This window comes from Plecotus auritus (assembly GCF_963455305.1).
Source record: "Plecotus auritus genome assembly, chromosome: 4".
NCBI classification, from domain to species: Eukaryota; Metazoa; Chordata; class Mammalia; order Chiroptera; family Vespertilionidae; genus Plecotus; species Plecotus auritus.
Window position 1 is genome coordinate 98,714,858 of NC_137775.1, and position 14,091 is coordinate 98,728,948.

At 47.7% G+C, this 14,091-nt stretch overlaps 1 protein-coding gene across 7 annotated transcripts in view; it reads right to left on the minus strand.

The window, feature by feature from the left end:
- Positions 1 to 14,091, minus strand: part of ANKS1A (ankyrin repeat and sterile alpha motif domain containing 1A) — a 193,034-nt gene that overhangs the window by 97,713 nt on the left and 81,230 nt on the right. For 4 of the 7 annotated variants that reach the window (XM_080663214.1, XM_080663213.1, XM_080663211.1 and 1 more), the window contains exons 2-5: positions 12,014 to 12,094; positions 10,128 to 10,284; positions 8,273 to 8,335; positions 46 to 342 (exon numbers count right to left, since the gene is read on the minus strand). In XM_080663214.1, the coding sequence (XP_080519340.1) occupies positions 46 to 342; positions 8,273 to 8,335; positions 10,128 to 10,284; positions 12,014 to 12,094 (598 nt within the window). The remainder of the gene's footprint in view (positions 1 to 45; positions 343 to 8,272; positions 8,336 to 10,127; positions 10,285 to 12,013; positions 12,095 to 14,091) is intronic. The other 3 variants (XM_080663216.1, XM_080663215.1, XM_080663212.1) reach the window with 1 other exon arrangement.

A 14,091-nucleotide genomic window follows, 5' to 3' on the forward strand; every position in this document is an offset into this window, starting at 1 on the left:
CCGAAACGAGTAAGTCCCAGAGCCCGGAGGTCCTCGGGCCGCTACCTGGTAGTTGCTGTCCATGCCCGCGTCCAGGAGCACCTGGACCACGGCCCTGTGGCCGTTCCTGGCCGCCAGGTGCAGGGGGGTATGCTTCTTAGTGTTGCAGCTCAGGAGGTTGGGGTGCGCGTTGAGGAGCATCTTCACCACCTCCAGCCGCCCGTAGAGCGCAGCCAGGTCCAGGGGGGTCTCGAACTTGTTGTTGCGCATCGTGGGGTCTGTGAGCTCCTCCAGGAGGACCTTTACCACCTCCGTGTGGCCGTACTGCGCTGCGCAATGCAGGGCCGTCTCGTTGTCATTGTTCTAAAGAGTTAACAAGCAGATCACATCAGAAAGGTGACTGGCAGAGGGGCCTGCGACTGGGACAATCACCCATAAAACCACTGAAATTTAAATGAGAAAAATAGCAGCAATATGTGGGGACTAAGAGAAGTCAGTCAGAACCCAGAGATACTCCCCAGGGAACAAGGCCGACTGCTCCAACAGCCACCTCTTCCTCAGCTACTGCAAGCGGGGAGCGGCCACCTCTGTGCTGGAGGAGGGGCTCCCGGCCCGGGAGTGACCGGGATTGTGGCAGGCTGTGGGAGAAGCCCTGGCACAGACGAATGCCAATAATATTACTGCCACTGACTCATTTTAAACTTCAACTGGTTTTACAATTTATATTTACTCAACCCTGTGGTTCTGGTTCTGGATTTGTTGACCATCCACGCTTCACACACACATTTTTGAAGAGTGTGTCATGTGCTTAGCTTCTTGCATGCAAATAAATCAGCCGACAATGAAAGCAACAGAGCAGAACACCAAAAACCACTCTGGTGATACCAGCCAGCAGCCGTCTCCAGGGCAGGGAGGCACTGGAGGTCAGTCACAGAGGAGCAGGGCCCCGGTGCTGTCTGCACCAGCCAATGCATGCAGGGTCCACAGCGTGGGGAAGCGTTTCTATGTGACAGATTCCATCCGACACCAGAATGTTGCATGAAAGGTGCAAAATATTCCAAATTGTAACCATCCATTCAAATGGACACCCCTGGCCCTGGAAGCCAATGTGCTTCAAACTAAAGGTAAAACCTGGGATAAAATAGGAGAAGTTTGTGCTTTTTCAACCATCAGAAGCAAACTATTAACTATTCCAATGATGCTCTTTCTTTTATTACAACTGACAATGTGTAATTAGAGCAAGAATAAAGCGATCTCCATACCCCTTCCTTTGTAGAAGCACTGATGAAGGTAATTTGAGATTCCTGAATTCACCCGGAAGCTTCTTTAGGGAAACAAAGCTTACGAGGTGTTTGTCCATCAAGTCAATATTATGCACCTTTCAGTGGTCAAGAGACAAAAAGAAAATGTTTCCACAACTGCTTTAAGTCAATTAATGAGGGGAAAGTAACAGACTAAGAAGTCACCCGAACATGCAAGCAATTCATGTGCTTTTGGTCTGGCATTTGACTGCATCATTTTTTCCGGCTGCACCACGTGTATCAGAAAGATCCAGAGCTGTGGGGAGCAAGGCCCCAAGAGGCCAGAAAGAGCAGAGAAACTTAAAAATGAAACAAGGACAGAAAGGGCAGTAGCAGGAGCCACATGCCAGATAAATGCGCACAGATAAACAGAGGACAGGCACTGAGCTCTAAGGGGTTCGGGAGAGCGCAGCTGAGGCGTGCGGCCCTCACTGGCCATAGACACAGCCAGTCAGCAGTGGCCTCCCCCAGGGCAACTCCATGTCAACCTACATGTCTGAAGGGAAGGGGAAACACGGGGCAGGGAGCAAATCCTTGGGTTCCCTGAGCCAAACCAACCATTTAGGACACGCATTTGGAACGCGCAATGCTATGAAGCCATGGCATGAGCTGCCCGAGCAAACCTGGAGCTGTCACTGCATCTTCTCATGATGAGAAGATGCCACATCCACAAGACCCACAGCGCTTCCTGCAGCGCGATGCTGCGGGAGGACTCTCAGGGCTACGTCGCAAGGTCGGCGTGAAAGCAAGCGCCCAGGAAGCCAGCTTGTTCCTGTTAAAACGCCAGTCCAGAAGGCCTTGTTTACCGCGAAGCAGATACTGTTGTCTCTTCTATATCCAAGCTGTCTCCCAACAACCAGAATAATCTGTCCTTGATTTTGTAAAAAGTATGCCAACTGTGAAACTCTAAACTACCCAGCAGGAAATCAGTCTCCCCTGTTTGTTTTGTTTCGTTTTTGCCAAAACGAAGGCAGCTGCCACAAAGCTCCCTTGCTAAAAAGGGCGATCGCTACCAGGCAAAGTTCGCACCGTGTTGAAGCGCCTGACCACATCTCCGCAGCACGTCATGCTCAGGTGCAGCAGGAAGCATCTCATTGTGTTGCAGCCTCGCCAGACATGGCCTGGTGACAACAATAACCTTAAGTTTATGTCTGTGGTTGAGCACATCTCGTGACTACTGAGCACGGGCATCACCGTGAGCTCCTACTACTGTTTGCCCGTGAGCCTGACAGCCATCAGGGCAGGAAGGCGCTAAGTGCTGATCCCTCAAGAAGGGGAGCGTTCCAAGGAGGCAGACTTCTCACCGCCTGGAACCTTCTCTCCCACACCTTCCAAATTGCAACACAGAGTCTCCTAAATCATTTTACTATGAATTTGGACTGAGGAAGGGGACTGAGATGAAATACCCCAATTTTCTCCCAAAATCCCTGCACAAACTCTCCATTCCCGCCCATCTTGAGATCACTTTCATTTTTCCTTGCTGTATATGGTCAGTACTTCTAAGACAAAAGCGATCCCTCATACCCTTTATACCTGGAGACGCCCACCTCCCGGCCCCGTTCAATGTGTAAATCCATTAGATTTATGTGTACACACACACACACTCTACAGGCAGCAGACAACCATACAGAAACACTTCCATGGCCTTTCTCTACTTGGAGCCATTCAGAACCATTATTCCCAGCTGCACTCGATGCATGGTGGACAGGCGCCGAGCTTAGGGGCACCTGGGCTGCAGCTCTGTAGCGACAATGGTACAGGCTCAAGAAATGGACCAAAACTGGAACAAAAGGACAAACTGGGTCTACTGAGATTCAGAAGATTCAGGAGAAACGTGAGTACTGAGTCCGCCCGGGGAGTAGTTAGACTTACTCAGTAATGCTCTGGAAGGCAGGCTCTGACCAGATGAAGGTTTATTTAGGAAGACAGATGTCAGACAAGCACAAGAAACCAAAAGTCAGTGGGATCCTGAAAGAGGCTGCCAAGCAGTAGTTTTGCTTGTTACTAGGAGAAACAAACAAACAAACAAGAGGTAGATGGCCACCTTTTAGGTGAGCGAAGATTCCCGCTCTGGGTGGGGAGTTAGCTCAGATCAGTGGTTCTCTAACTGGCTTCATTTAGGAATTAAAGTAATTAATACTAAGCCCCACCCCAGACTTGCCAAGGCAACACCTCAGAGGGTAAAGCCCAGGAAAACTATTATTAAAAAGCTTACCAAGCCCAGCCAGCTTGGCTCAGTGGTTGAGCGTCAACCTATGAACCAGGAGGTCATGGTTCGATTCCCAGACAGGGCACATGCCTGGGTTGTGGGCTCGATCCCCAGTAGGGAGCATGCAGGAGGCAGCCAATCAATGATTCTCTCTCATCATTGATGTTTCTCTCTCTCCCTCTCCCTTCCTCTGAAATCAATAAAAATTTATTTTTTAAAAAAAGCTTACCAACCTGGCAGGCACCAACTCACCAAGCACTCGTTCACCACCATCGGGAGTAAGACAGACTGACAGCCGTGCCTGTGCTGTGGCACACTAAACAGGAGGAACATGACATGTCCCCTGAGGTTCCCCACCATAAACCTACACCCGGAACGAGGGTATCAGAGCAATGCAAACTGGTGGACAATCAACAAAATGGGCCTACACTCTTCAAACTGTCAACACAGTGAAAGGCTGAGGAGCTGTTCCAGGTGATGTGTGATCCTGGGTTGGATCCTGGACCAGGAAAAAAAAAATTGCTCTAAAGCAGCAGTCGCCAACCTTTTGGACCTCACGGACCACCAGTTGGCGACCACTGCTCTAAAGGACATTATTGAGCCAATTAGTGAAATTTGAACATGGATTCTATATTGGATAACAGCATTAAATCAATGTTGAACTTTCTAGATTTGATCATTGCATTATGGTTATACAAGTGAATGCCCTCGTTCTTAGGAAATATGGCTCAAGTATTTGGCACTAAGGCTCTATGTCATAATTTCAAACAGTCCATCATCAACTATATCAACAGTGACATATATGGGAGGGGCATGCTAATATGACAAAATGCTAACAGCTGGTTAATCTAGGAGAGCCCAGTGCAGTTCACTGCATTATTCTTGCAACTTGTGTAACTTGGAAATTTTTAAAAAATAGAAGTTTAATAAAAGCTTGCTAGATGATTCTGATACAACCAGACAAGATGAAGTGGTCGCCAACCGGTGGTCCGTGAGGTCCGAAAGGTTGGCAACTGCTGGTCTAGATAACTTCCAGGTCTCTTCAAGCTCCAAGATTAAATTGTTATTTTTTTATTTTTAATCCACACCCGAGGATATTTTTTCCATTTAAAAAGGAATGTATAATGTGATATTTCTGAAATACCACATTTTTTTTTAAAGAGAGAGTGGAAGGGAGGGTGGGAGGAGGAAGAGAGCGAGAGAGAAACATCGATGTGAGAGAGACACATGGATTGGTTGACTTCTGCATGCACCTAACTGGGTCTGGGGATCAAACCTGCAACCTAAGCACATGCCCTTGACCAGGAATCAACCCCGAGACCCTGCAGTGTACGGGCTGATGCTCTAACCACTGAGAACTACTGGCCAGGCTAAGATTAAATTATTTTTAAGTGTATAAAAAAATAGATCTACCCTAAAACAATATAACTGTTGCTCATCTATATATATAAAAGCCTAGGTGACCCTTATGACCGGCCGACTGGTCGCTATGGTGCGCACTGACCACCAGTGGGCAGACACTCAACGCAGGAGCTGCCCCTGGTCATCAGTGCGCTCCCACAGCGGGAGTGCCACTCAGCCAGAAGCCAGGCTCACAGCTGGCAAGCACAGCTGCGGCAGCAGGAGCCTCTCCCGCCTCCATGTAAGTGCTACCAAGCGGCGAGTGGTGAGTGGTGGCAGTGGAGGCAGGCACAGCGGGGGCCGGGATGAGCAGGAGTGGCGCGGCGCCCAGCCCCGGCTCCTCCCTGCTGCTTCGTGCACTGCTGCATTCCTCAGGACAGTCCAACATCCCCCGAGGGGTCCCAGATTGCAAGAGGGCGCAGGCCAGGCTGAAGGACCCCACCAATGCACGAATTCGTGCACCAGGCCTCTAGTCTTATGATATTCAGACTAAGTTAAAATTATTGTAAAAGGAAAAAAAATTTCAATGGTTCCATCTTAGCTAAGGACTTACATTTGGACTGGGTTATACTGACTTGTGAAAAAGGGAAGGTGGAGATGAAAGCTCATGAAAATGACCTCCACTCCCCAGAAAGGCCCCCGAGACGGGTGCCTGATATGATTTAGCAGCAAAAGTTCTTTAGTAGCCAGGACAGCATAGTTCAGTGGTTGAGTGTCGGCCCATGAACCAGGAGGTCACGGTTCGATTCCCAGTCAGGGCACATGCCTGGGTTGCAGGTTCGATCCCCAGTAGAGGATGTGCAGGAGGCAGCTGATCAGTGATTCTCTCTCATCATTGATGTTTCTCTCTCTCTCTCTCTCTCTCCCCTTTCTTCTATCAGTAAAAACAGACATTTTTTTTAAAGTCCTTTAGCAAAAAAACTCCTAAACACAAACCAGGTCAATAAAAACCTATGGGGTCAGGATATAAACTAGGGAGATCAGAGTCAAATCAGCCCAAGAGGAGTTTGTATTCTTAGCACCCAAATAGCTTTATCCCTGAGGCCTTTGCATCAGTTGCCCTGGGGCAGGGGCAGGGAAAGGCAGAGGCAAAGGGCAGTATTTCCAAATAGAGAAGTATATTCTTACTAGGGGCCCAGTGCACGAATTCGTGCACCTTGAAAGGAACTGTAGGCTGCGAGGCTGGGGTGGATACAGGGGCAGGTCTCTGCCCATCCTTCGTGCCCCCACTCGGCCCCTCCCACCGCGGCCCCCATCTTGTCTGCCAGCAGCCCCGCTCCCACTGCCGCTGCTCACACACACTGACGGTGCCAGCTCCGCTCACACCTGCTGACAGCATGGAGTGATTTGGGCTGGCGCCAGCAGCAGGTGCAAATAGCGGCTGCTGCCCTGATCGCCCCTCAGGAGCAGGAGGAGGTGGAGAAGCCCTGAGGGATGATGGGGGCCAGCAGCCACCACTATCACCTGTTGACAGCGCTGAGCAATCGGGGCCGGCTCCAGGCGCTGACAGCAGGTGCAAGCGGGGCTGGTGCCGGCAGCAGCTGCAAGTGCCTGCTGGGACTGCGGCACATGGGAGCAAAGAGTTTTCAGTAACCACCAGAGGCTCACCCCAATGACAGCAACTGGCACCCTGCCTTGGTCTGGCACCCCTGCTCACCTGCTTCACCATCCCACTGTGGCCGACACCCGCCATGTTCCGTGCGTGTCCCCTGGTGGTCAGTGCATGTCATAGCAACCGGTTGTTCAGTTTGGTTGTTTCTCTGTTTGGTCTATTTGCATATTAGCCTTTTATTATATAGGATTCCATGTAGACTTTCTTTTATGTGTGTAAAATCAAGGGATAGGGAAATGTGCTTTCAAAGCCAAGTACTGCCCTTTAATCAGCCTTGTGAGCTAACAACTAACCACGGAATCACAGAAGGGAAAACAATCAGTTCAAGGTGCTTCCCCCAACAAAACCTATGAGTAACAAGGAACACATTCCTAATTGCCGTTTCAGAAATACCACATTATACATTCCTTTTAAGTTAGGACCTCCAATGTTACTACTGACCAGGTAGTTTTACTTTATGTACATTATCTTAAACTCCAAAACAACCCAGCAAAGTAGATGGCATACCCCATTTTACAGAAGAGGAAACTGAGGCTCAGAGAAAGTAAGTAACTTGTTCAAGTCAACAAAACCTGGTAAGAGGTAGTACAGAATTTAAACTCAAGCTGATTGGGAGAGGCGGTGACCTATGAGAGGTCTCATTCTACCACACCACCTTCAAGAAGAGAAGAAAACTAAGACAGAGTAACTCCTAGTTTGAAGATCAGAAGACAGAATTTAAAGAGTGGCCCCAAACAAAAGCTAATGTGTCCCACTCTCCCAGATCAAACTGCTTCCCCACTGTCAAGGCCCAATGGCACGGAGGCTGCCCCAGTCCAGCCAGCAGGCAGCTGCATTTGCTCAGTCAGTATTTCTCAGAAAAGCACAATGTCCCTGCAGAAGCACCTTCCGTCTCCTTCCCCGAGCGGCATTTCAAAGCAAGAAAAAGGCAGTGACAACCAAACACCAGGTTGCTGCCAAACAGCAAACCTCACCTGAATGAAAACTCAGACCAACACAGCAGGTGAAAGTGCTGAAAAGAGGCTACCACCACCAACAACCACACTCAGCCGCCACGTGGTGAGGGCTGCGGGGCAGTGAGGACTGCAGGGCAGCAAGGCTGCCCAGCCTCACGGGAGGGAGACAATGCAACTGCCCTGCTTGACCTGGCAACTCCATGGCCTGTTTCAGAGCCCTTCCAATGGCCAAGAGTGACTGGCTGGGAGAGGAATGGCGGCTTTAATGTCCCAGGCAAGAAATGCATGAACCCAAGGAACTGAGGGAGCATGAGCCACAGCTTTAAGCCACCATGCCCGTCGCCCACACCTCCCTCTGCCCGCCACAAGCTCCCGAAAACCAGATTCCATTTCAAGAGAAACATAGAACGCAGACTAAAAAAATTTAATCCCGGAAATAAAACATCATCGTTTTTTTCTGTGCTTCATAAAAAATAAGCTCATTTGTTTGACATTTTTCTTTTTTTAATTTAAATGTTAGAAATACAATAGTAATTTATGCAAATAATATGGCCCCATCTCTTCCCCCATTTCTGCCACTTGTACGCTTTTCAGACATTCCAGAAAAAGCACCAGCCTTCAAGAATTAGTATGGATTGTAAAGCAAAACCAAGCCCACGGAAGCTGCATTCTCCACTCCCAGACAGGCCCAGGCAGTCGCTGAAGCAGACACCAGGGCGAGGAACCCGAGGGGACAGAGGGAAGCTGAGAGGACCCAGGAGAAAGCACAGCTTGGAGAAATGATGCAGAGAAATCCTGACAGCAAAGTACACACCTTGGCATTGATATAAGGGTCAAAGGGGCCGTGCTTTTTGAGTTCTTTGATCTCAAGAGCATTCTACAAAAAGGAGAGGAAAAGAAAATGTGATGATAAAATGGATGAAATACATCAAAGCAATTGCACAGCCTCGAGGGGCCCAACACTAGCACAACAGGGATCAGCCCTCCGGGTGCCTGAAGGAAGTTAATGGGGAGGATGGTCTCCAGGGCTCGGCACGCATCACCCCCGCTTATCCAAGCATCCAGCTGAAACACAGTCATGGCAATCATGTAAACTGATGCAATACCTGGAACGACCTCCTTCCATTAGGTTCTTCAAGCTACTGCAGCTTACCCCAGCCCTGCCCCACCCACCTGCCGGCCCCACCCTCAAAGCACTGGGCTGTGTCCCACCAAAGGCTAGTCCAGGGGGAGTGAGCAGGACAAGCTAGCACACTCAAGTGGCTCAAAAGTCCAAGCAGCTGTGTTCCAAGGTAGCCGTGAGCAAAGAGGATCAGAGATGGTTACTGAAATGTTTTTAAATGAGAAGGACTTTAATGGCTGACTAGCTTTTTTCAACATTGAGGAATATTACTTAAAAGCAAACTTCCTTATAAATTTCCTCCAGATAAGAAAAATTACAATCACTTTAGCCAGGAGGAGTAAGTTGCATTTAGATTCTACAGAGACCACTTTCATTTCTAAGGTTATGAAAACAAACACCCTCACTGATTACTTTAAATGTCTGTTGCTCACCAAAAAGTACAGCCCAGGAGGGGACCGGGAGGCCGATGAACAGCTCCACACACACACTCTCTAGATGGGGACATTGGGAGCCCTGGCCCAGGTTCTCACGCCCCGGGGTGAAGCTGCCCCCCTCAGTCGTGCCCCAAAAGCACAAGGAGGGAGCGTGCCTGGCCTCACTGACAGATGGCTCTGTGAGTCACCTCCTCCTTTTTGAGGAATAACCCTGATCTAATCATACAGGTAGTTTAACAATCTGCTCTCAGCAGAGTCATCAGGAAAATAATCCTACACTCAGCGAGGACGAGCAGCTTCTCTCATTCAAGCAACTAAGTATCTGCTTCAGTGCTGAGCAGAGAGGAGGAGAGCAGAATGGCTTGTCTTATAGGGAAAGCCCATCTCCTCTCAGACACAAACTTTAGGGCATTTTACAGGAGGCCTGTCTAGAACACGCATAATTCGAGTATAACTTTCCCAAAGCAATAGGAGTACCTAAGTCCATGGCCACCGTGAGGTATTTTTACTCAAATGCTGCCTTTTTATTTTGTAAGAACTACCTCTGCTTTGTCACAGCATGCTCACGCTTAAATTAACATTAGAGGGTGCCAAGGACGTGATCTGCATTCCGTGAAGACCCCCTGGCCTCCACCGCTGTATCTGGGAGCTCACTTTCAGCCAGGCTCGGGCCTTCCAGGGCTGCGAGTTCTGCCTCATGTAAAACAACAGCATAGCTCACTCGGTACTCACACGCACCGGAGATTTGCTTACCAGCTGACGTTGCAATGCCATGTCGGTGGCATAAGCACAATCTGCAATTAATAAAGCCCGCCAGCTTGAAATAGACGCTAAGCAATTTTGCAGAATTTGCATTATTTCAAATTTTGCACAAGTTAGTATTTATATTTTTGTTAGTGTTATTCCACGCCTGCATGATTCACGTGCATATAACATGCATCTCATGGAGTGAGATCTCCTTGATGCACTAAGAAGCGTGGTACTGAGAGGAGGCAGCCACCCTTGGGCCTGGAAGAGCCGGTTCCCGAGGTCTGAGCTAAGGGACCGCAGCGGCGATGGGCTGCGAGGTCTTGGCTGCAGCTGAACAGATGAATGCTTCCCTTCCTTCCAACCTGCTCATTGACTCTGGTGTGAGAGGGCCCTTGATGGATGAGCAACCGCACGATCTGGGCGTCTCCTTTCCAGGCTGCCAAGTGCAGAGGGTAACAGCCTTTGGAATCAGCCACATTGGTCAGCGCGTCGTTCCTCAGCAGAACCTCGACCACATCCCTGGAAGGCAAAAGTCAGTTATGAGTCTGCAGAACCCACCAGTCTTTCCTACCAATGGCTCTTCACACACTTGCACAGCACGAAGTGTCTCACAGCTCTTACCTGATCTGGCTCCCTGTCCACCCGAGCTCATGCCCAGCCTCTTCCTTTTATTCCAGGGGCTACTTTGCACAGTTGCTGGCATGTGGCCGAACCATCCCGTGTCCCACAACACTGGCTCTTTGCCTCCCTGTTTATCTCAGTAATCCATCCATTTTCCATTACTTTGAAAACGCCTGATACCCTTGTCTAAGCTTTGCAATGTCTCCTTGTTTGTGTTGTTTAAAGAGCATTCAGGGACATAATTTACATAAACGTCATGCAAGACGAATATCATTATCCACCACATTATTCAGAGCAGCGGTCGCCAAGCTTTCGGACCCGGCGGACCGCTGATTCAGAGAGCATTCAGTGTCTGGGAGCTGAAGTGGCCAGGCAGAGCAGAAGTAAAGCTGCTGCAAACATGAGCCAGATGCCTGTGGTATCATTTGATACATCCAGGAAGAAGGACTTGGCATTCTCCTAGGTGACACCACTGATTAAGCAGATACAAATGTACAATTATCCCCATGCACAAGGCCGAAGAAAAGCCCCACTGTAAATAAAAACAGCATCTGGAGGTCACCTTGGCTAACAAGCTAATCTTTTAAGTTCAAGATCCACTTTAATTCAGGTCACCCCACTATTTAAGGGGGCGGGGTCTCTACATATTTCTTGTTAGCTTTGTCTAAAATGGCATAGAAAGGACGTGACGACCACATTCAGTATCTGAGAAAAGTTTAATGTAGAAGGTAACAATCAGTCAACTGGGCCTGGCCACAGGCTGCACAGCGACACAGAAAACCACAAGGTGTGCTGCCCTGCTCTTGTTCAGAAAAATCTAATGTCGTTCCAATAATCCCTCCTCATAAAAGCTAAACTTCTTCGTAATCTCATAGGGTATGTGCCAACAATCTCTATTCTGTGACAGCCTGGTTCCCATTCTCCCACATTCGGGCGGGCCTATTCACTGTACCCCACACGGTGCCTGCCTCTGGCGGAGCCTTCAATCTCCTTACCTGATGGTCAACGCCCTCTTTCAGCTGCCAATCATTTAAACCGACACCATCTTCTCCCAATCCCTAAGCACACCTCCAGAAAACTCTCCACACAATCCCACACAATCCCAATAACCTCTCTGTATGTACTAGTAAGAGATTTAAATAGACCTTATTTTTCATGTGTTTCTTTCCTTAAAAATAGTTCTTACTGTCCATGAGGCTAATTTTATGAGAAAAAAATGGCAAAAGTAAATAAATAACTACCTAATAGAAGGAAAGGTTCTCAGAACCAACCCATCAATTTTCAGTGTATAGAGGGGCTGTTACCCGACAGATGATCCAGCCCTTTCTGCCCCAAACTTGATGTTCACATTAGATGACTGTGGCACTGCACATTTCGGGGGATGGGGGAGGAGGGCACAGAAGAAAAGGTAAAACTCAACCTTCGGCTCAAGCATTTTGAGGGGTGAGTGGGGAAGGATGTTCAAGTAGTTACACACTAAAGAGAGATTCGGGAATGCTGGGCTAAATTCAGTTTGTTTTTCTCAGCGCAACTGTTCAGTAATCCTTCATAGGAACTCAAAGGTGGAAGGCCTGTGTGGAAGGGTGGGTGGAAGAAGGGAGGGCGTAGGCGACAGGTCAGTACTTACCTGTGGCCATTCAGAGCAGCGTGGTGCAGAGGGGTGTACCCCGTACTATCTACACAGTTCACGTTGGGCCCTCTCCAGATGCTGTGGAGAAAGAAAAAAGGCCAAAATCACAAACCAAATTTGGAGACAGCTAGCTGCTGGGGAAAGAATCCTGTGTGATGTTCAGGCCCTTCCACATGGCTTCTGACAAAGGCCGGCAGCAGTTTACCACAGTGGCCCTCTGCACCCTTCTCATCTGTAACTGCAGAACCCGCTCCGCCCAGGGCTGGTCCTCTAAAGACTCCCAGGATCCTAAGAACAGCTCATTGAAAGGTCATCAGGAACACCACTGAACCACACCACTCGGCCAGTCTCAGGCCTGAGCACCCATCACTATGTGGGTGCCTGAAGGCTTCCAAGAGGCCCATATAGACCAGAGGTAATCGGACAATTCAACCACCAGGAGCAAGATCAAAGGGCTCACATTCATAAAAGCATACGGATACATGTGTTAAGATGAAAGAGACCATCTGTCTTTCCTTTGTGAATATGTCTTATTGGTAATAAAAAATTAACGACAGAACCTATAATTTCAGTGCCTTATTTGAATCAAAAATACTATACTAGGAAGGTTGAAATGTCATCTTATTTAATCCTCAAAGACTTAATTCTGATTCCACACCTCACTGCATTGGCCAGAGCTTCTAAAATACTCTAAGTAGCCCGGCCAGTGTGGTTCTGTGGTTGAATTTGACCTATGAACCAGAAGGTCACAGTTTGATTCCTGGTCAGGGCACATACACACGGGTTTCGAGTTTGATCCCCAGTAGGGGGGCATGCAGGAGGCAGCTGATCAATGATTCTCTCTCATCACTGATGTTTCTATCTCTTTCCCTTTCCCTTCCTCTCTGAAATCAACAGAAATGTATTTTTAAAAATAAATAAATAAAATACTCTAGTAGAGGGCAGCCTTACTTAGGCCTTGCTTTTAATGAGAAGGCCTTTAATGTTTTTGGCAGTTGGTTTGATACATGTAAACATGTAAAAGAAATACCTTATTTTTCCTGTTTAAAGTATTACTAAAAATAGTTGTTTAATTTAAGTGCATTTTCTGCATCTATGGAGATAATCAGTTTTTCACATTTAACAAACTAATTTGTTGTTATCAACAGGTTTCTTAATACTGAATGATTCTTTGATTCCTGGAATAAACCAAAAACCTTATTTGGCCATTCTCCATTATAGCCATGCTGGTGAATTCTACTTGAGAGTGTTTTATTTACAATTTTCACATCTGCATTCATAGCTGAGACCGGTCTAAAGTTTTTGCTTTTTTGCTGTTGCTATTGAATGGTATTAGTGTTGGGGTTTGGTTACAATCAGCTAGGTAGAGATCCACCCATGTCTACATTCAGGAATCAATGACATGGAGCACTAAAATGATAAACAATCACCAGCAAAACCATCTGGGCCCAGAGCCTTTATGCTCACATGTTGGACGCAATGTTATTTATGACAACAAAATTCTGGAAATAACCCAGAAGTCTATCAATAGAGAATGATTTGATAACTATGGTATAGACCAGGGGTGGGCAAACTTTTTGACTCGAGGGCCACAATGGGTTCTTAAACTGTACCGGAGGGCTGGAACAAAAGCATGGATGGAGTGTTTGTGTAAACTAATATAAATTCAAAGTAAAGGAGCAGAGGCGAGAGCAAGAGAACCCTCCGCTCTTTCGGCTCCACGGGCCAGATAGAACAGCCGAATGGGCCGGATTCGGCCCGCGGGCCGTAGTTTGCCCATGACTGGTATAGACCCATAGTAGAATTTCATATACCAGTTATATTGCTATGCAATAAGACAGAATAGAGATTATAATATAATGTTAAGGAGAAAAAAAGAAACAAAATTCTAAATACTGTAGAGAAAGAATATGTGAGAGAAATTTCTGAGGATAGTGAATTGAGTGCACAAATTTTACTCAACCTCCTGTAAAAGTTCTATCAAGTGATAGAAATAATTCTCACCCTACACCAGAGAGAGAGAGAGAGAGAGAGAGAGAGAGAGAGAGAGAGAGAGAGAGAGAAACAGACATCAA